This window comes from Nothobranchius furzeri, chromosome 11 (assembly GCF_043380555.1).
Source record: "Nothobranchius furzeri strain GRZ-AD chromosome 11, NfurGRZ-RIMD1, whole genome shotgun sequence".
Taxonomy (NCBI): domain Eukaryota; kingdom Metazoa; phylum Chordata; class Actinopteri; order Cyprinodontiformes; family Nothobranchiidae; genus Nothobranchius; species Nothobranchius furzeri.
The window spans coordinates 47,976,748-47,999,829 of NC_091751.1; the positions used below are offsets into that span (position 1 = coordinate 47,976,748).

At 43.6% G+C, this 23,082-nt stretch overlaps 1 protein-coding gene across 3 annotated transcripts in view; it reads left to right on the plus strand.

Moving 5' to 3' along the window:
• The window catches only part of adcyap1r1a (adenylate cyclase activating polypeptide 1a (pituitary) receptor type I), a 55,745-nt gene that overhangs the window by 8,053 nt on the left and 24,610 nt on the right, over positions 1-23,082 (plus strand). For all 3 annotated transcript variants that reach the window (XM_015956608.3, XM_015956607.3, XM_015956609.3), the window contains exons 3-7: positions 12,011-12,104; positions 16,737-16,847; positions 16,926-17,026; positions 17,103-17,200; positions 18,387-18,519. In XM_015956608.3, the coding sequence (XP_015812094.1) occupies positions 12,011-12,104; positions 16,737-16,847; positions 16,926-17,026; positions 17,103-17,200; positions 18,387-18,519 (537 nt within the window). The remainder of the gene's footprint in view (positions 1-12,010; positions 12,105-16,736; positions 16,848-16,925; positions 17,027-17,102; positions 17,201-18,386; positions 18,520-23,082) is intronic.

A 23,082-nucleotide genomic window follows, 5' to 3' on the forward strand; every position in this document is an offset into this window, starting at 1 on the left:
ATAACAGGTGTTTAGACATTTTAGCTGTCCAGATTTTTATACAATGTTCACAGATGTCAATTTTTTGTTCACTTGCTTTTTGTGCTTTATTTGTTTGTTAGTGATTTTTGCTTCTACATCTCTCAACACATTCAGCACATTTTGACAGTTTTGCTTACTTTCAGCTTCAGTTCAGCTATTAAGCTGATTCAGCTAACAGTTTAAGCTATCCAGCATTCAAACAGCATTTCTGCAAGAAATACAATTTATCCAGTTTATTCATAAATTAACCCAACACTGGTAAGACTTTTTGTTTTTAGATGTGAAAAGAACATTTTTGGACTTGGAATAAATCTAACATTAGATTATTTTGCGAGTATTAAAAGTCGCTTGGCTAAATCTTGCTTATCACTTATTTGTTAAAAGAACAAAGTACTTTATTGATCCCACCATGGACGTAATTTTGGGGGGGGGGGGACAGGGGGGACATGCCCCCCCCCCCCCCCCCCACACACACACACACACACACACACTTTTTCCAAAGTCAAGTTTTGACCCCTGCACTTTTTACCATCCAAAAACAATATTACGCTATATTAAAATGACACTGGTTGAGCTCTAGGACCAAGAGGGAAAACAACCGTTTGTGTTGAAGCCCGTTTCCCATTAGAGCATAGCGTGAAATGTTGGATGGCACTTCATGGTCCTGGGGAGCTTGAGTCTAATAGCCACAGGGTTAATGACCTTCGATACAGGAAATGGCCCAATAAATCTCGGGGACAACTTATGAGGGTCCGTACAGAGGGCAAGGTCCCGAGTAGAAAGCCACACTCTGTCCCACCCTGTAGGCCAGAGCAGGGACCCCGAGACGATCAGCAGCCAACTTGTAGGACGTAGATTGTCTCAGGAGGGTGCGACGTGCCCTAACCCAGGTCCTGCGACAACGCCGAACAAGGGCATGGACAGACGGGACGCTGACCTCCCCTTCTAGAGCTGGAAACAGAGGCGGTTAATAACCATACACACAGTGAAATGAGGAAAGACCCGTAGAAGTGGTGGGCAAGGTGTTATGGGCAAACTCCACCCACACCAGGTGCTTGCACCATGTCGAGGGGCACTTAGCGGCAAGGATGCGTAGACCAGTTCCAAGCTCCTGATTTTGCCTTTCAGCCTGCCCGTTACTCTGGGTATGGTAACCTGAAGAGAGACTGACAGAAGACCCCAGCAGGGAACAAAAGGCCTTCCAAAAACGAGAAATGAATTGAGGGTCACGGCCTGAAATGATGTCAACCGGGAAACCATGGATCCTAAAACCTGAGACAATAATACCTCTGCGGTCATCTTGGCCGTGGGTAATTTAGAAAGGGGAATGAAGTGCACCATCTTAGAAAACCTGTCGACTACAGTGAGAATAGTGGTATTACCTTCAGAAACAGGTAGCCCGGAAACAAATTCTAGAGAGATGTGTGACCAGGGCCGAGAGGGAACGGGGAGAGGGAAAAGTAGGCCCAAAGGACGTGTGTAGGAGGTCTTGTGCCAAGCACATACAGGACAGGCTGCCACATACTCAGTGACATCACATCTCATAGATGGCCACTAGAACCGTTGCTGAATTACAAACATTGTTCTTTTGACCCCTGGATGGCATGAAAAATGGGAAGCATGGGCCCAGTGAATGACCTGAGACCTCTGGTTAGGGGGAACAAAAAGCCGGTTCGGAGGACAACCATCAGGGGCCTGAACAGAAGCAGCTGCCTGCTTTACCTGCTCCTCCACAGACCAGGTCACTGCTCCAACCACACAAGACAAGGGGAGGACAGGTGCTGGGACCTCGGGAACAGAGGAAACTGTTAGGCAGGCAGGACAGAGCATCAGGCTTCACATTTTTCGAACCGGGTCGATAAGACACAGTGAAGTTAAGACACAGTGAAGTTAAAACGAGTAAAAAACAAAGCCCACCTGGCTTGACGAGGATTCAACCTCTTGGCCCGTCTCAGGTACTCTAAATTTTTGTGGTCGGTCCACACGATGAATGGCAGCTTGGACCCCTCGAGCCAGTGGCGCCATTCCTCCAAGGCCACTTTAATGGCCAACAGCTCATGATCCCCAGTGTCGTAGTTTCTCTCAGCCGCAGGCAGCTTGCGTGACAGGAATGCACAGGGGTGAATGCGGTGATCCACCTCGGAGCGCTGAGAGAGAACAGCCCCCACTCCCCCATCAGAGGCATCCACCTCAACAATAAACTGGAACTGGGTGTCAGGCATTACCAGAATCGGAACTGAAGTGAAACAGTCCTTAAGCCTCAGAAAGGCCTTGTCTGGCTGAGAAGACCAAAGAAATCTGAGTCTTGGGGAGGTCAGAGCGTGCAAAGGGGTGGCGATGCAACTGAAACCCCTAATAAACAGTCGGTTAAAGTTTGCAAAACCTAAAAACCTCTGCACTTCACTCCTCGAGGTAGGGACCGGCCAGATCTTGACCGCCTCCACCTTTGACAGATCCATCTGGATCTCTCCCTGCCTCACAACATGCCCAAGGAAATGAACAGAAGACTTGTGGAAGGCACACTTCTCCACCTTCACATAGAGCTGGTGTTGGAGAAGGCGTTGAAGAACCCTCCGCACATGCTGTATATGGGACTGCATATCAGGGGAGAAAATCAGAATATCATCTAGGTACACAAAAACAAAGTCATTGAGCATGTCCCGAAGAACATCATTAATCAAAGCCTGAAAAACCGCGGGAGCATTAGAGGGACCAAAAGGCATCACCAGGTACTCATAATGCCCACTGGGCGTATTAAAGGCAGTCTTCCATTCATCCCCCTCCCTCACTCTCACAAGATGATACGCATTCTGTAAATCCAACTTTGTAAAAACCGTAGCACCTTGTAAGAGTTCAAAAGCCGAAGAGACCAGAGGGAGGGAGTACCTGTTCTTGATGGTGATGTCATTGAGACCCCGGTAATCGATACACGGACGTAAAGTGTTGTCCTTCTTAGCCACAAAGAAAAAAACCTACCCCAGCAGGGGACGAAGATTCACGAATTATGCCCGCCCGGAGAGCCGTGTCAATATAATCCCTCATGGCCTGCCTTTCAGGTAAGGACAACGGGTACAGGCGACCCTTAGGGGGCGTGGTTCCCGGCAGCAAGTCAATGGCACAATCATAAGGACGATGCGGGGGCAAAGACGTAGCCCGTGACTTGCTAAAAACCTCCTTAAGGTCATGGTAACAAGAGGGAACCCTAGACAGATCTGGGAAGTCAGAATCACAGTCTGGTAGAACCCCTAGAACCTGGGAAAGAGGGGCACTACCTGGAGTAGACTGTAAACAATTGCAATTCCAAGATAAAATAGAACCCGAGGACCAATCTTTGTTAGGATTATGCCGAACAAGCCAGGGATAACCCAAAATAACCAGGTGTTGAGGAAAATCAGACAGGAAAAACTTAATCATTTCAGAATGGTTATCAGCGAAAGTCACTTTAACAGGTGGGGTTTGACTAGACACATAGCACAACGGATGCCCATTCAAGACGACAGCCTGCAGGGGCCTTTCAAGAGGCAAAAACTCTAAGTCCAATTGTCTTGCAAATTGAGCATCCATCAAGTTAGCATCTGCACCAGAGTCAATGAGCACCACCAGCTCAACAGTCTTTTCAGGAGTGGAGAGCTGGACAGTGGTGCTTGCATGTTGAAAGCCATTAGAAAAGGAGGTGCAACTCACCAATGAAAACTTCCTTAGCAGTCCCTTCTTATTTACTGGACAGTTGCTGACTTGGTGACCCAACTGGCCACAATACAGGCAAAGACCCTCCCGAAAGCAGCACTGGTGTTCCTCAGGTGAAAGGTGGGCTCTGCCAATCTCCATGGGCTCTTCTGATGAAGATGGTGAAGCAGAGGACACGTTGAGAGAAGATTCAGGGGCAGATGCATGCCAACTGGGGCCACTATTAGCAGCGCCCCGCCTCCACCGGTCCAGAGGAGAAGGGAAGGCGAAACCCCTCTCTCTTTGTCGGTCTGTGAGTCTCTTGTCAATCTTGATCGGTAGAGCGATGAGTGAGTCCAAATCCTCCGGCAGATCCAGTGGGGCTAACATATCCTTGAGTTCACTAGAAAGACCACTCAAAAAGGCATCGAAAAGTGCTGATTGATTCCAGTCGCATGCAGCTGCCAAAGTATGAAATTCAATAGCATAATCAGCGACATGCCTCCTCTTCTGCTGCAGCTGACATAGAGCTCTGGATGCCTCCCTTCCTGGCCTGGTGTACTGAAAAATCTGTGTGAAACGCTTAGTAAAATGATCAAGTGACTTACAAATGTCCGAGTTGCGCTCCCACTCGCTCGTGGCCCAAGCCTCGACTCTGCCCGAAAGGTGGGAGGTGAGAAAGGCAATCTTGGCTCTCTCCGTGGGGAAAGAGAAGGGCTGAAGTTCAAAGTGGAGGCTACACTGTGTCAAAAATGCTTGACAATCACCAGAGTCCCCAGAAAACCTCTCAAAACGAGCAAGATGAACAGATAGGCCAGGGGATGCAGAGTGTGTTCCAGGAGTCACCTCCACCTCGATACTCTGGGGCTGCGGCAAGTAGTCCTTCTCTGGAGGCTGGGTTGAAGAGGTCTGGAGCCGCTGCACCTTCTCCACCGGGTAGCTGAGTTGATCACTGACTGAGGTAGCAAACTGATCATGTTGATCATTAAGTTGCCCCATCTCCTGGCACAGTAGGCTCATCTGTTGTTCCTGTTGGAGGAGCCTCTTCCTCTGAGCCCCCAGGGCCCCCAAAACTGAGTCAGATCCTGCTGAGTCCATTACTGACCAGTTTGTAATATCAAAGCACAAAAGAGGACTCAAATGCAGAGCTCACACAGTTTAATAAGCTGAAGGGATTCCTGGCAGTACAGCACAACTGAACAGTCCAAAGCTAACTGAATACACTCTCACTAAATGTTACTGAGAGCAGGTTCACTTTACTCAACTGAAGAAGACAAACTGGTAAAGGAATCTGTTTGCAAAGAAGCATAAATGGAGAAGCCAGGACACAGGTGTAAGACATAAGGCTGATTAGTGAGGAGCCTCAGGTCATGAAGCTGCCTGTAATGAGACAGGAAGTGAATACACAAAATAAAACAGGAAGTACCAGAAATACAATAAAACCAGAAACATGACTGCAAAGCATTCAACCTACGGAACCACCCATGACAGGTGAAGTAGCGTTCCCGGGTCTGTGGTTTGATTGGTTAGGAGTTAGTAGCGAGTCTAGTATGTTGCTACCTGATAAGTTACAATGAAAAAAGGTTATAATGGAAAAAGGAAACTTTTTGATCAAAGTTTTATTAACCCTTTTTTTTCTATCGCACCACGTCTGTCGATAGATATAATGAGCTATTGAATTATTGTCCAGCCTTATGCTCTTTGAACTCTTTGAATAGCCTAGAGAAGTCAACAGGGATTATCATGCAAAATTTCTATGGGGTTGTTAGTCCTCGGAATAAGACATCCTGAGTGTATTCCCTTTAAAATAGCAAATACAGCTTCACCTGTGCTCAAAACAGCCGTGACAAGTTAATGAAAACAACTTAGATGTAGAAATACATAAAGGAAAATTGGATTTAATGGGGTGAATGAGAGTAAACATGCATTTCTGTTTACATTTGGTGCTAAGAAGATAATATTTTGTCATATGTCATGGCAAAATGTAATTTTTCTGTCAGAATTGATCATGAATCAGAAATCAATCTCTGATTGAGAAGAAAAGCTTGCAACGATAGATCTGACCAAACTTTTTATTTAGTGAGATAAACACTACATAAACATAAACATCTGGAACTAGAATTACATTTAAAATCCACATTCACAACCAGCATAGCCATGACCAGGATTGTTTTTAAATAAATTATGAATAACACATTCATCTTGTCATCTGACAGGCCTTTCTGCAGTCATGCCAAACACACATTAGTCATCTGCATCCAATTATTTCTCATGTGGGAAGCTTTTCCTTCAGAGTGAATCGGCAGCTGGCTGCTTACCTGCTGCTTAGCAACATGGATGCTGGCTGCGAGAACCAAAAGCTCTTTCTTTTTATCAAACAAAAACAAAATAAAGAGAAGCTTTATATGAATCAACAGAAACTCTGACGGCATTAAAAAAAAGGTCAGGTGGTGTTTAGTGTTGTCCAAAACAGCCAGGCAGTGTCTTTTAGAAGAACAGCCTGTCAGGTAAGTCCATTTTTGGTTCTGTTTTAAACACAGATAAGGTTTTTCTTTACCTTGCTGACAATTCCTTCAGAGCTCTGAAGATGTTAGCAACCGCAAACAAAACGTCAGCAAGGTAAAGAAAAACCTTATCTGTGTTTAAAAAAGAACCAAAAATGGACATAGACAAACACAGCAAGAACGCACAAAAGAGGCCTGTCAGGTATTCAAGGACGGCCCGCGTATTTCATAATTAATTCAGTCTTTTGAAATTCTGCCCACGTGCAACATAATAAATAAAGAAGGCAAATCTGTGAACGTCTTCAGTCAGTTGCTGTAACTGGGCAGCGAGGGCAGAGATAGAGTGATGAGTCAGCCATGGCTCGGAGGGCTGGGGTATATTGCACCTACCACTTCACCGTGACAGCGGAGGAAGGACTGACAGTATTTCCTTTTTAGAAAAGAAAGAAAAGGGTGTAAAATAGAGTTTGGCTTTAAGAGAGTGAAACGAGACGTCAACAGAGACAATGACAAACAGCGAGTCCACCACCTCTGGGTAAATAATGAAACCAGACAGCAGAACCACACTCTGGGTTTTTATGTCTCATTTATGTAAGGGACACCAAGCTAGAGAAGGGATGCATCGTTGATCAGGGTTTTTATTTCAGCTGAAGGAGCATCCCTTTGATCTAACTAAAGGAAAAGTTCATCAACCATTGGTGAGCGTTTTCTGATTCAGATTTATTATCGTCAGGCAACATCATGTGTTGGTGTTAAAGGTGTTATTCAGGCCAGCCCAAATGAATAAATAACCTAAAGTCATTAAAAAAGATCTAAAAACAGAATTTTTTATTCTGAGGCGCCTGTCTTGGGTCAAGCCCCTGTTGTCTGGGGCACACCTGGAGTCAGTTATCCATGCATTTGTCCTATCCTGACTGGGCTACTGCAGTACCTCTTATACCGGTCTGAGTCAGGGCACGGTAGTCTGACTCCAGCTCGTCCAGAACTCAGCTGCAAGATTTCTGGCCAGCTCTAGACACCAGGAACATATCGCTCTGGTGCTGGAGAATTCACACTGGATCCCGGTGCAAAAGAGCAACATTTAAGATCCTCTTACTTGTGTACAGGGCTCTTCAAGGCACTGCTCCCTCCCATCTGTCAGTACTACTGCACACGTCCCATCTTAGTCTTCTCACTCAGCTCAGTGGGAGCAGTTGGTGGTCCCCCGCTCCAAACACAGATTGAAGGGGGATCATGCGTTCTCGGTTCTGGTCTGGAACGAGTTGCCTTTGAGTGGTAGGCAGGCGCCATTGCTTCTGGTACTCTCCTGAAAAATCATTTTTATGTGATGGCGTTTCAGCATTAGGGATCACTAGATTGCCTTGATTTTTTTATTGTTTCTAATCTTGTTTAACATGTTTTCATGATCGTTTCCTGTTTTTATTATTGTGTTTTTTTTTCTCTGACACTATATATTTGTTCTTATCGTATGTTTTGTGGTTGTGTTCAGCACCTTAGTCTGCTGATAAGATTGTGAAAGGTGTTTTATAAATAAATAAACTTAAATAAACTAAAACTGGCTTGGCTCATGACGGGGAAGCCTGTTGTTGGTTTAGCGTCCAGGAAACAGCATAGAGTGTCTCGACTAGTAGAAGCTAACTGTTAGCATTAGCAACTCCGCCACAGGACAGAACGCCTTCAGGCTTGTGTCATTTGTGGATATTTTACGACAGGGGGACGGTGGCGCAGGAGTTGAGTGCTCGCCCCATAATCAGAAGGCTGCAGGTTCGAGCCCCGCTTGGTCTGTTGCTGTCGTTGTGTCCTTGGGCAAGACACTTAACCCACCTTGCCTACTGGTAGTGGTCAGAGGGACCAGTGGGGCCTGTGCACGGCAGACTCACCTTCGGGGCAGCTGTAGCCACGATGTAGCTCATCTCCACTAGGGTGTGAATGTGTGTGTGAATGGGTGAATGACTGTGCTGTAAAGCACCTTGGGGGGTTCCAGGACTCTAGAAGGCACTATATCAGTTTAAAAAAGTTTTAATCAACATTGCAATGCAAACAGTCAGTGGTAGAGTTGTGTTGCTGTTAGCCAAGATGTCCGGGGCAAGATGTCCAATTACCAAGAAATAAGACTCCAGAACCTTCTGGAGATACTTTCTCCTCCAGCTCACTTCTACATTCTCAAACAGGCGCATCTAACATCTTTTGTCCATACAATGACTTACAAATGATTCAATCTGACTAGAACAACTGCAAATGAATTAAAGAGATACTTTGTAGACTCTATTAAAACCTGGATGGCTGGGAGCTTTCTACAGCTGAATGAAGATAAGACTGAGATCCTCATTTGTGCCCCAGACAAGCTGGTCCCCAAAGTCAGAGACTCTCTTGAGCCCCCTTCAGACAGGCCATGAAAAAAGGAAATGTTCCAGACTCTGTCAGTAAGACCTTTGTGTCTGAATACAAACATCCGGATAACGTGTTCCGGAATTTAACCGGACGAAGCCCCTAGTAACAGGTCCGGACTTGTTACGGACAGGGTGGCTGCTTCAGACTGGTGAGGTAGAGTTCCGGACAAGGGGAAGGGGAGGAGGAGGGGACCGGGGGACGCTGTGCGCACCTAGATAGCTCACTCCTATAGCATGCGGCGAACCACGGCAGCTCGCCTCCTATGGTACCGCCTAGACACGCGACGGAGCGCTTCACAACGCTTCAGTGATTCCTTTAACCATTGAGCTTCATCATGCAGGTCTCTAATGCGTCTTCATGTGCGCAAAATTATGCTTAAGCGCCTCGTGATTTTTATCTTGAGAGGCGCTATAGAAATGATATTTTCTTCTTCTTAGCATAAGCCCCCCCCCCCCCCCACCGACGTCAGACATCTGGAACTTTTCCCTGCTGTGTGAACGCAGCCGAAAGGACAAGTTCCGGTACAAAAGTGGTGTGTCTGAAAACACAGTTCCGGTTAAAAACTGGATTGACTTGTCCGCAAATGTTCCAGAATGTCTATCTGAAAAGGGCTTTGGTCAGCTTGCTTCTTACACTAAACCTTCCATCAGGAATCTTTGCATGACCTTTGACCCAGCTCTCACCCTGGATTCTCATGTCAGTTCTCTTGTTCGCTCTTCCTTCTTCCATCTCAGGAAAATTGCTAAGCTGAGTCCCATTCTGTCCCGCTCTGAACTTGAGACAGTTCTCCACACCTTCATCTCCTCACACGTAGACAACTGTAACTCTCTTTTCACGTGTCTGAGCAGAACCTCCCTGAACCGTCTACAGGTGGTTTAGAATGCCTGTGCTCGGCTTCTGACCAAGTCCTCCAAACACACCCACATCACCCCGCTTCTCCTCCAGCTTCACTGGCTGCCAGTCAACTTCAGGGTTCATTTCAAGATCCTGGTTCTGGTCTATAGGGCCTTACATGGACAAGCACCATCTTACATTGGGGATCTTCTTAGTCCCTACACCCCCACCAGGTCCCTGAGGTCCAGTGATACACCCCCACCAGGTCCCTGAGGTCCAGTGATCAAAGCCTACTGGTTGTGCAGCACCAGGCTAAAGACCAAAGGTGACAGATCATTTGCTGCTGTGGCCCCCAGACTCTGGAACTCTCTCCCCCTGAACCTGAGATCCGTGGACTCAGTGGTCTCCTTTAAAAAAACTGCTAAAAACTCACTTGTTCAAACTGGCTTTTGTATGACCTTCTTCACCACTCTCTCTCTATTCTGCTCTCCCCACCTATTCCACCTTCCTCAGGATCCACTAGTCACTCTCTCTCTTTCTTAACATTTTTTGTTTTTGTGAAGCGCCTCGTGATTTTTATCTTGAGAGGCACTATGGAAATGATATTTTCTTCATCTTCTTCTTCTTTGTAACTTTTTCATATATTTAAATAATTTTCTTAAGCCAGTATGTGCTAAAATGACCCTTTACAGTGTTAATGAAAGGCCACCCATCCCCATCACCCCCTGTAGCCAGAATATCACACTCCCAACATCACAGTTGCCGGTCTGGTTTGTTGGGACTTAGAAAAAATTGAGCTGACCTACCTGGCACTGTCTGGCTTCAGCATGTTTCCTGCATGTTTTAGATCATGAACACAGCTGATTTGTTTAATTTAGTGATGAATCATTTCTCTAGACACTTAGAAACACTTGGAAACATTTCAGCTGTTAGATTAAGGTGTTAAAAAGACGAACACACAGAGAATAGACACTAAGGGGGTGCTAAAAGCAAGCAAAACCGCCTCGTAGCCCTTTAAAAATATGAGTGAACTTGATCTTTAAGAATCTGTTCTTCATCCTTCTTTGGATTTTGATGCCACTGAACCCTCTCCCTGGAGAAAACAGCCTTGTCTGCTGGTGGTGGTCAAAAGCCACCTGCTTCTGAAGCCCACCGCCATCTTTTTTGTTTGTTTGTTTTTATCACATTAGTGTTTATGTTGTTGTTGTTTTCATCCATCAGTAAGCAAACTCCTTTACTTCCCATCAATGCAGAGACAGGTTGTTGTTGGAATCAGACTGAGAACAACAGTCTCACCTACAAACTTCTCAGTCTGGTTGCTAGGATACCGTGCAGAACAATATATGAGTAAACAAGAAAGGGCTTGATACACATTCCTGTGGAGAACCAGCGTTGTGCACAGTGATGGACAACAAGGGTCTGGGGGACGTTGAAGCCCAGCTGCACAGTGAAGGTTTTAGTCAGTTTTTGACATGTGCCTGAAGAATGATGATGTCACACGCAGAAAAGAGCGATCTGACTCATGCGTCAGACATAGAGCTGACATGCTCCGATAGCTGAAACATCCTCAGTCTGTTTAGAGGATCAATAGAAGCACATTCTTCTGCGTTATAGGATATTAAATAAAATGACTAGGAATAGGGATCTAATCTAATCTAATCTAATCTGCTTTGCCTTATAAATGATTAATGATTAATGACCCGCACTTGTATAGCGCCTTTGAGAGTAAGGACTCCAAAGCGCTTTACACTACAGTGTATCATTCACACATTCACACTCACATTCACACCCTGATGGTGAGGAGCTACGATGTAGCCACAGCTGCCCTGGGACGCACCGACAGAGGCGAGGCTGCCGAGCACAGGCGCCACCGGTCCCTCTGACCACCACCAGCAGGCAAGTTGGGTTAAATGTCTTGCCCAAGGACACAACAGCAAAATTCTCTGTCCGGAGACGGGATCGAACCTGCAACCTTCCAATTACTTACGCCCTGGATCAGACATATGTTGTACTGCAATTGAAATGAAAAGTAATGATGGGTGTTTCGACCACGCCTATTAACGTACTTCATCAGCTTGTAAAGGTTCGTAATTAGCATGATTACACATCAGTACATCATATATGTGACGCTGTCATATCATCAGCCAGATTCATGTGGTTCTTTCCTCCTGAAGGAAGGATTTGAAGTTTGCTGAACTTACAGCCATTTTACCTCTGCTTCTTTCCATGTCCATGTTCGATGATGTCACTTTGATGATGCATATTTGTAGTCCTGGATTTATTTTCACTGAAAACCTAAATTAACGAAAAAAAGCTCATTCTTAGCATCAAAATGTGTCATTAAAATTCATGGACATCATACGTGAAATTCATGGCACATAACAAACGGGATTAGAAAATAGCATTTTAACCCCATTGACTTAATTTTTTCGTTCTTCCAGGGACCCATGGTCCGCAAGGCATGGTTTAAGCTCCCTATCAGGGCAAACATGGATAGATGTCAGAAGTTTGTGATGTTTTACCCAGGTTTTTTTTTCTTTTGGTCACAAGAAAAAAAAAAACAGCAATAAACTGTTTTTCTTTTTTTTCTCTAGGTGGCCTCTGAGTCAGAGCACTGTATAATAAAGCGTGAACATGAGAAATGCATGGACATGATGGCCATGCACAGCCCAGATGGTGCTGATTACGGTAAGTGAGGATAAGGGAATGCACACATGTTCCTGCATGCTTCTGTGTGCATTTGATTTTAATCCACCGCTTTCCATGATTTTTGAAGATTAACCTTGTTCACATCTAGAAAAGCTCATAAGGAACAGAGATAAAAGGTGTTCATCTGACTTTTTTCTTATAGAATTAGATCTGGCTGGTTTATTTGGGTCATTTTTTATTTTATAAAATTTTGTTAAAGAGGTCAAAAAAGACCATCCGAAGATGAAATATGGTTGTGCTTTTATTACGAGCCAATCCTGGCAGCTAAACAGAAAACGCTCTCCTCTAGTCATCAACAAAAGGCAAATGTTTTGCCTGTAATGTCACACTGGGCTGCTTTCACAATTTTTTGCAGCATCACCTTTTTTTTTTAAACACGGGAATCTTGTTATTTGGTTCCTGGAAGCAATTATTTTCTTGGCCATGGATTGTGGTTTTCATTAGCGTCTGCTGCAGGTCTCCTGCTGCTTGAAATTTGTCAGACTGCAACTTCCAAATGTCTCTGTGACTCACCGCTTTTCCAACAGTCTCCAGAACCTTGATGGAGGTAAATAAATAAGGGGGGGGGGGGGGGGTGATTTAAAACCTCATATAACACGTTTATGAAGCAGAGTAGCTGAAAGTGCAGCTCATTTTTCAATTTGACTTTTAAAGGTTGACCTTCAAGTCTTCCTATTGGGAACAAAAAGCTGCATAGTTAGTGAGAGTGTTTATGTGCTCCGTTGTGGCCTGATGCTCTGTAAAATGTTCAAATAAAAGAAACCGTGATCCCTTGACTCCTTTATAACAAGAGCAGTTTATTTTTATGTCTATTCTCAGGCCACAGACGCATATTAGTCAGGTTTGACCCTTTACGCGATCCCTGTCTCCTCCCGTCCCTTTAAAGATGCCATTGTGCTCTACCTGCTGACAGGAAATCGTTGGAGAGAAAATAAAAGAGCCTGGTTTGCAGAAACTGGATGTGCAGGCTTGAGAAGAAGAGATAAGAAACACAAATGGTAAATGGGGGAGTGAGGGAAAATCAGCAAGGAGATATGAAAATCTTATTTAAAGGGGTCATATCATGGAAAATGAACTTTTTGGAGCTTTTTAGCATGGGAAACTGCCCCAAACCCATTTTGGGATGCATTCGTGCATTTTCCCAGCCTGGCCTGCTAGAGTCGCCCTCTGTTTGTTCTACAAAGAGGACAAGTCTGGGTACTCAAAGGCAGAGAGAGAATGAGGGGCAGGACTAGCCAGCTCAAAAGTGACAAATCACAAAAAAGGCGGAAATGACGACTATCGCACAATGCTGTAGTTTTATGGCTGTAGTCAAAGATGGCGTCTGGTGACGGCGCATCTATCTTTCTTTAGAAAAAAGTCTTTTAGCGCTTCTTCTTGTTGTGGTTTTAGACGCATACACAAGTCATTTAGAGCCGAGGAAAGAGCTGCAGCAAACTCTGCTTTCAGGCGCCATCTTTGATGTTTATGAGAAACTGAGCGTCGCAGTGTGTGACGTACACTGCTCAGCGCTGATTGGCTCGATTAGAAATCTTAGGGGTTGGGGTTATTTCAATGGGAGAATTTCCAGGCCCATTACTTCCCATTAGGAAGCACTGGCATGGCAAGCCACACTAGCATTTTCCTGTTTCAGCTGCAAATTTTGAATTTTATATTGAATTTCCTGAAAAGCCCAAATTTAAAAGTTGTACGTAATACCGACTTCAGGCCCAGCTGCTCCCCTGAATCTGGTTCTGAATCCTGTCTCCCCTGGCCAGCCCAGGATATTTAGGTGTACTGGGCTCAGTGGGCTGACAGGTTCAGGTTCCCATCCTGGGCTGAGCTGCAACGTTTTTCTTCCTTTTTAGCTACTCTTGCCAGTTTGATGTTTTCAACCCTTTATTGGTAAACTGTTTAAAATACAGTATAAGGACTAATATATAGTGTTTACTGTGTTTATTTAGCTAGTGTGAGTCCATGTGAGGTTAGCAGATTAGCTGTCCTTACACACTAGCATTAGCTCTTCTCTGCCTGGACCGCGTTTGGAGTGTTCTCATTTGGGTAGCCTTGGATTTCCCCGGCCACCGGAAAACCGGACATATTTTCAGCTCTCTTCCCAATGCAGTCGGCCTGGAGCCGAACAGGTCCAACACTCACCACTGGCTGACTGGCCGGCTGTAATTCATGCCTACCATTAGGGGGAGGCTGCCAGACACAGAAAAGCAGGATGCAACATCAGACTCAAAGTCTCCAAAAGCAAGACAGCTCAGGCCACCTTTGTTTAATAAAAGACACTGCAAAGACACTTCTCTGTGCTTTGTGCTGAGCAGAGTGGAGTGGAGTCGATGCTAGCGTGTAAGTAGCATAAATAAACTAAATAAAATTCTTCTTGCAAAATTAAGGGGAAAAAAACTTAACCCTGTTTGAAATTGCTTCACACAAATTTCTTCTGTCTGTCATCAATCAACTGGAGTTTTAATTTTTTGCTTTTAATTATTGAGTGTGAATATCCTGTTTCAGTAAGATGTTTTATCGTCTCTAAGAGTAAACATGAATCCACATCCAAAAGGGCCAAAAGACTTCCACCCTTCAAATCGGTGTCTGCTGCTCTACATCTTGCACGTGCAGCGAGCGTGTTCTGTGCATGCTGAGCGCTTGCAGCCTGGTGAAGATTCAGCTCGCTGTAGAATCTTGTGTAAGATGGCCACTGATGCAGACAGAGTCCTTTATTAAGCCTTACCTCCGTGGCTCAGCGCGGCTCATTTGGCTCTGATTTGCCCTTTAAAAGGTAATTGGCTTTGTGTCCGGCTCAGCAGACAGAACCAAAACAGATTAGAGACCAGAGCAGAGCGGAGAAGGTCTGCAAACACACACACAGATGTAAAGCACACATACAGAACAAAACACACAACCCACATTGGTACCTGTCTCTGCAGCAGCAGGAATTTTCCTTTTATTAAGCAAAAGTGTCAGGTGTTGAAAAAAGAAAGTTGACAAAGTTGGGAAACAGATGTTAATGGAACTACATCGAGTAGGGTAAATAAGGACCGTTACAATGGATTGAACAATAAAGCAGATTACAGCTAATTCCAAGTATAATCTCGAAATGAGTTAATTGTACAATTTCATGTTTGACATATTAATAAATCTAAGTATGTTTGGAAAAATATACCTAAAATCAAGGCAAGGCAGCTTTATTTTCATATCACATTTCATACACAGCAGCAATTCAATGTGCTTTTCGTTAGCAAGATTAGCATAAATAGCATAACACAAATAAAATGCACAAATCAAAATTCTCAAATTTCAGATTTAAGAATCAGAAAAAAGACTAAGTTTAGGGGAGGCAGTTATAGATCAGAAGCAACAACTCAACAGCGTGCACACACACACACACGCATGCCCAATATAGTTTGTGCCCAATAGAGAGTGCGCACACACTCATGCGTGTGTGTGTTAAATGAGCCATATAAAAAAGAAAAGCAAGTAAACACGGCATTACAAATAAAGCGTCACTCTATATTGCAGCTCCTTTAAAGCAATCTCCTACCATCTTTATGCAGATGACATCCAACTGTACATCTCCTTTAAGCCCCATGAGATGTCTAAGCTGCAGCTGTTACACACCTGCTTAAACTCTATCAAACCCTGGATGGCTGGGAGCTTTCTTCAGCTGAATGAAGATAAGACTGAAATCCTCATCTGTGCCCCAGACAAGCTGGTTCCCAAAGTCAGAGACTCTCTTGGTCAGCTTGCTTCTCACACCAAACCTTCTGTCAGGAATCTTGGCATGACCTTTGACCCAGCCCTCACCCTGGATTCTCATATCAGTTCTCTTGTTCGCTCTTCCTTCTTCCATCTCAGGAACATTGCAAAGCTGAGTCCCATTCTGTCTCGGTCTGAACTTGAGACAGTTCTCCACACCTTCATCTCCTCATGCTTGGACTACTGTAACTTTCTTTTCACGTGTCTGAACAGAACCTCCCGGAACCGTCTACAGGTGGTTCAGAATGCCTGTGCTCGGCTTCTGACCAAGTCCTCCAAACACACCCACATCACCCTGCTTCTCCTCCAGCTTCACTGGCTGCCAGTCAACTTCAGGGTTCATTTCAAGATCCTGGTTCTGGTCTATAGGGCCTTACATGGACAAGCACCATCTTACATTGGTGATCTTCTTAGTCCCTACACCCCCAGCAGGTCCCTGAGGTCCAGTGATCAAAGCCTACTGGTTGTGCAGCACCAGGCTAAAGACCAAAGGTGACAGATCATTTGCTGCTGTGGCCCCCAGACTCTGGAACTCTCTCCCCCTGAGCCTGAGATCAGCGGACTCAGTGGACTCCTTCAAAAAGCAGCTGAAACTCACCTGTTCAGACTTTGGTGTAACCTTCATCACCCTCTCCTTATTATTCACTTTCTACCTAATCCGCCGATTTCCCTCAGAGAAGTAAACGTTTGGTTTTCCTTGATCATTTTTGCTCTTTTTAAACAGATTTGGCAGATTTTTTAGCAAGAGATAAGTAATTCTTTCAGAAATTGAAAAATATTAAATAAATTAGTGTTTTAAATAATCCACTTTAATGTCTAAGTTTTCAACAAAAGGTCAAAAGTGTTTTTGTTTTTCTCATCCTTCAGCCTGCCCATGGATGTGGGACAACTTGACCTGCTGGCAGGCGGCTAATGTTGGTGAGGTTGTGATGGTCAGTTGTCCAGAGCTCTTTCACGACTTCATGATCCCTGAAGAAGGTGGGCGATAACACCAGATCTAGTACAGTAAGAAATATTTAGATTTTTGCTCAAGCGTGTTTTTTAAATTTCTTTCAGAGATAGGAAAGGTCAGCAGAAACTGTACCGAGTACGGCTGGTCTGAGCCTTATCCTCACTACGTGGACATCTGCGTTCTCGATGACAACACAACAAAACCAGTACAGTCCCTTCAGCTCACCCAAATAGTGACATGTTATTTATTTTCATGACATATTCATGTGTCTTCAACTTTAGGACATGTATTTTGCGTCTGTGAAAGCCCTTTACACAGTCGGGTACAGTACCTCGCTGGTGTCGCTGACCACAGCTATGGCCATTCTCTGCAGATTCAGGTGAGTTTATCCCAGTTCTGCTACATAATGCACAAGAAGGTTTTACAAAAACTAAATTGCATGCATTTCTTAAATTAACATACATAAACACAGATTAGGCCTGTGCAAAAAATAAATTAATTTAAAAAGAACAATTAACGCAAAATTCGCCTTTTACATCCTTTGGAGGAGCTTCTCAGCCTACAGCAGCCTGAGCGGGGATGGGTGGGTGTGGCCAACTCCAGCTTGTTTTCTTAAAGTGACAGAGCTCTGAAACGACTCATTCTGGAAGACACTGAAAATGTCAAGAATAACACAGCTGAAATCCCTTCAGGTGGTTGGGAATTTATGGAGAGAACTTCATAAACATGTTTTGACCACATCTCTGTTAAACTCGAGAAACGTTAAATATACAATTTAAAGAGTATCTTGCTGCCCATAATGAACTGCACAACAAACCTGCCTGTTTACGACCAGATATGTTTATTCTATAAAAATGTAATTGCTAATTGTGTCTGGATAGCAGTTAAAATAGTTATTGACATGTATTCTGCACCAGAAAACCTTTCCAGACAGTAAATGTTTTAATTTAGCTTGAAAGAGTAAAATGCGCTCTCATAGCATCACCATGTGCTTCGCTGGAGATTACCTAACTTATTTTAATCCATGCATAAAATGCAGCAAGTGATAAAAACCCAAACACTTTAAACAAAACAAAAATATGCACATGATTTCTCCTTATACTAGAATGACAGACAAATACACTCCGGTTTTTGTGAATTTCCCCACCTCCAAAACAGGTCTGTAAAAAAAAGAGGAATTCTGATGTAGCAGGTATACTCCTCAGAACAGCAAAACGCTTGTTAAATGAGCTTCCGATTGGTGTACAATACCCAACTGCACTTGAATACGGAACAAAAGCAGCCAACATGTTCAAACAAACAAACAAAATTCAAATTAAATGTTTATTTATGCAGAATTTGAAGCACAAATCCACCAATTCTGGTAAAATAAAAGGGTGAAAAGTACTTTTTCAGATTCTCTGAAAGATCCTTTCAATATTTAGAAAATGTTCAGCAGGCAACGGATGTCTCAAGGTAACTTATTACATTTTAGGAATTAATTTTATTCATTTGTAATAGTTTTATCCTGCAGGTCTTTGTAAAAGCAAGCCAAAGTTGAGTTGATTTATCCTCTATCTCTCCAGGAAGCTCCACTGCACCAGGAACTTCATTCACATGAATCTGTTCGTGTCCTTCATCCTGAGAGCCATCTCCGTCTTCATCAAGGACAGCGTGCTGTACGCTCAGGAAGACAGCGACCACTGCTTCGTACACACAGTCAGTGACCACAATTAATGATGGTCTGTACTGTGTGGGCTAGCAGAGACCATAACACACACTCTGTGTGTGGCTTTCATCACAGGGAAGACAAAACGGCTGCGCTTGTTTGCTTTGAAATGAAAAACTCACAAGGTTAATTATTTCAATCATTTTAATTTGAAGCAGATAAGTGCTCAGTCTGGGTTTTCATTATTCCAAATGATCCTTACTCCAACAAAATTATTGCTCATGAGAATAGGCAAAGGAAATCTGGCAGTAGATGGTGCAGTTACGCGTTTCGTGTGCAGATGAAGACTTTTCTCTGGGCCAGACGCGAGCGGGAACAGCAAAGAGAATGTGTTTCCTCTTTGATTGTTACCTCTGAAGAAACTTCAGTGAGATGCAATTACTCCCAAAAATCAAACAAACACTATTAGGACGGTAAAAGCACCTTGATTACACTTGAAGAGCCAGCTTCTAGCCTTTGACTTCTAACAACATAGTTCACTATTGTTGGGCAGAGCTAATTCGCGCCACTGGTCTCTTCAGCCAGGCCAGTTGGATATTCTACTAGAGGCACATTAACATATCAATGGCTACTTTGTTCTTGTTTGACTAAGTCCACTGACTTTCCTCTGTTGCCATGGTGATCTCAGGTCATCATCATAGTGGTGCTCTGACTCAGTTGAAGCCACCTGGTTTGTGTTTCGCGTGACATAGTTTGGTTAGTTCTGCTGATAATTAGTAAAATACATTTAGGGCTTGCCCCACTCGTAGATATTTAGCTGCGGCTCTTTCCCTTGCGGCCTCACTGAGCTTGCCATTTGCTTGTGGGATACCAAGGTACTTGTAGCTGTCTTCAGTATCCGCTATTGTTCCTTCTGGGAGTGAGACTACCTTCCCTTTCTTTAGTGCATTTCTACCGACCTTCTGGCGGGGAGGGTCGACTCGTTAATGTCCCCATTGCAAAACTGGTCCAGACAACCTACTCGGATCATGCACGGGACTTTTATGTCCCCTTCTGTTGTAGGTCCAGAAATTTCTGGAGCGGTATGGCTGGGGCGGAGCAACAACACATTCCAATGATAGGGGGGCAGAAATACGTCAGCAATAAGCAGAGTTAACAGTAAATATGAAAGGAATTTCTTTCTAATGCTTTCATACGTGTTAAAAGGTATTTCTCATTTCTCCTGTTGAGTGTAAAACCTGGTGGGAGATCCTATCCATGACCTGTCTTTGACACGATGATGGAACCAGAAAAATATTAAATAATTTTTAAAAAAGGATGGCGTTGCTGAAAGGTTATTCTAAATTTTAAAGAAAGATTAGTCTCAAATGAGTCCGTGCTCCTTTGTGTTACTGTTGTGTGCACTTAAAGAGCTTTTAAGACATTTGAAGTGTCTTTGTAGAAATTCAAAATTATTACTGTCTTATAAAAAGCTTCTTAAATGGCCTAAGTTTAGAGAAATAGATATAGGACTGATGAAGTCCTGTCAAAATAAAAGTTGTTTTAAACCAGCTTCAATCTGTACAATTTCATTACAATTCATGTGACATTTGTTTAAAAATAAAGTTACATCTCCGCATTTGACCCATCCACGTGGGCAAGGGCACAGATAGGATTTTCAAACTGGGGGGACAAAGTTCCAATGTACCCTCCCCCAAACAAACACACACACACACACACACACGCACATACACAAACAATTGCAAGAGCCTTAACTAGAGCTCAATAAGTTTGTGTAATTTCATCCAATGGTTTACAAAAAAACAAACACTTTTATATACGTGTTTGAAGCCATTATGCAATGGAACGCTGGCGACAAAGCTCTGCCTGATCAGCACTATCCAATTCAGTCATTTGTTATTCTCCCAATCAACTACTAACCAAAACCTCATGCTTTATGCAAAACATGTTTTATTTAAACATTAACTGATTTTCAGCACACCAATCTTTTAGGGCTGGGCAATAAATCGAAAACGTATCGTTATCAAAATTTCTGAACCTTATCGAGATAATTTTTCTCATGTCAATAAATCAGATAATAAATAAATTAATAGATGTATGTAGGTTGGCAACGTTCGTGTCTCTTTAAGAAGCTGTGCCACCTTGACGTAATACATGTGACAGCCGCATCTAGTGGACAACTTTTGTTTCTGCGCATACCTGTAGTTATCGTCCATTTATCGTTATCGAGATGAAATCCTCAATATATCGTGATATTGATTTTAGGCCATATCACTCAGCCCTACAATCTTTACAGAAAACATAAAAAGCCCTATGTAAAAAAAAACTGCACATAAGATATAATAAAAAAACAATATTCACTTATCACTTAGCAGTGGTTCCCAAACTTTTCAGCCTCTGACCAACAGATGTTCCTTCTCATGTTTATGTTATTTAGATATTTTCATTATATTTGGAAAGTTTAAATTTATATATACATAAATAAAGCTCTTTTACAGCTTTTTTTTACATTGTCGCTACGTCTGTCACGTTAGCGGTGTTTATACCACCATTTCTACATCCATCACGTCCCAAAGAAGGTTAAACAAACATCAAACCCAACTTTTGGAGCTTGTAAACTCCACACACTCTCGTGCAGCACCAGCTGTCTGATGCTGCAGCGGTGTCCATCTTCCCGGCTGGATGAGTGAATTTCTTCGAGTCAATATTCTGCTTCATAATCGGAGTCAGTCATCACCAGACAAAGTGATCAGTCAACAAAGACCAGACCTGCTGGCAATTGTAAGTTGCATCCCGATAATATTTTCCCTCTTCATGCCGCGCGTCTCCTCCTCTCCCCGACTGGGAGCCTCTCGGCGGGAGGCGTTTTCCAAACTCTGAACTCCCAAATTTTGCTCAGCCTGAAGATTACACATCTCCACTATCTTCTAGTGTAAAGTAGTAACTTCATGAGGGATCATATTTGTAGATGAGACTTGTTAAAGTCAGCAATGACACTTGTCTCAATATTGCAACTTTGGCGCTTGTAACAAGTCCCAACTGTAGGGTGTAAATATTGTTGCTTTTAAGCTTAATATATTACCTTTACTTATGACCAACAAGCTGTGATGTTCTAAAAAAATATCCATCCATTCCATCCATTTTGTGATCCCGCTTGTCCACGTAGGGTCTTGGGGGGTGTTGGTGCCTATCTCCAGCGGTCAACGGGCAATCAGGCGGGGTACACCCAGAACAGAGAGCCAGTCCATCGCAGGGCAACACAGAGACACACACACACACACACACACACACACACACACACACACACACACACTCACACCTAAGGACAATTTGAACAGACCAATCAACCTAACAGTCATGTTTTTGGACTGTGGGAGGAAGCCAGAATACCCGGAGAGAACCCACGCATGCACAGGAAGAACATGCAAACTCCATGCAGAAAGATCCCAGGCCGGGAAGCGAACCCAGGACCTTCTTGTTGCAAGGCAACAGCTCTTACCGCTGTGCAGCAAAATTCTATATAAATATAGAATATCAACCTGCTTGGATGTTTAATCAGAAGAATCCAGGATTCTTTGCTTTTTCAGGGATCAAACACACTTCATCTCAATTCAGACAGTCAGGTTTATAAAATATAACAAATTTATTCTCTAAACAAATAAAAACATGACAAGTTAACTAAGACTACTGTGGTGGATGAATCTAAGTACCGAATTCGGTACTTTTTAAGGTACCGACCGAATTCCACAGTACCGACCGAGCACCGATTCACTTCATTTGAAACGGTGCCTCGTTTCGGTACCCGTCCTTCACAACGAGAACTTGCCTAGACAGCTGCGCATGCGCAAGAGCGTTATGTCATCGGTCGCTGCGAGCGACTTGTAAACAGAGCAGCTCCGGTAGGTAAATAAAAATTTTAAGATAACGTTAGCTTGATTTGTTAGCTTCCATTTCACTAATGGTACGTTCGCTTTCTCCTCGGAAATCCGAAATTCCGACTAGAAGAACATGAACGCGCTCTAAAGTTTGGCTTCACTTTACTAAATGCGACGGGTGATTGGGTGAAGATGAAACCAGTGACAACGATTTAAGTGTGAGGCATCATCGTTTAAATCTGCTCCACCAGTTAAATAAACTGTTTAAGATAGCGTTAGCTTGATATGTTAGCTTCCATTGCCACCGTTATCAGCTAATTGTGCGTTCGCTTTCTCCTCGGAAATTCTAACTTCCCAGTAGGAAAAATCTATTGAAAAAGGACGGTAAAAGGAATGAAGATACACAGTAAATTTAGTTCACAGTAAAGATGTTACTTCAGTTTGAATATCAACTTATAGAGCTCCGGGAGTTGACGTCACTTCTCCCGGCATGCAACAGTTCAAATCGAAACGGCGCCATATTGGCATGCAGAAGCCGGCAGCTGGACAATTTGTTATTGTCAGAAAACTCTATCAAACGGGAAATATGGTAGATTCCTGTTGTGCCCCAGGATGCAGAACAGACGCGGACGACATAAGGAATGAGCCATCTACAGGATTCCCCAAGATCCGGAGCGCCGCAAACATTGGATCATTGTAATAAAACGCGCTAGTGACCGGGCGAAAATGAAGCTGTGG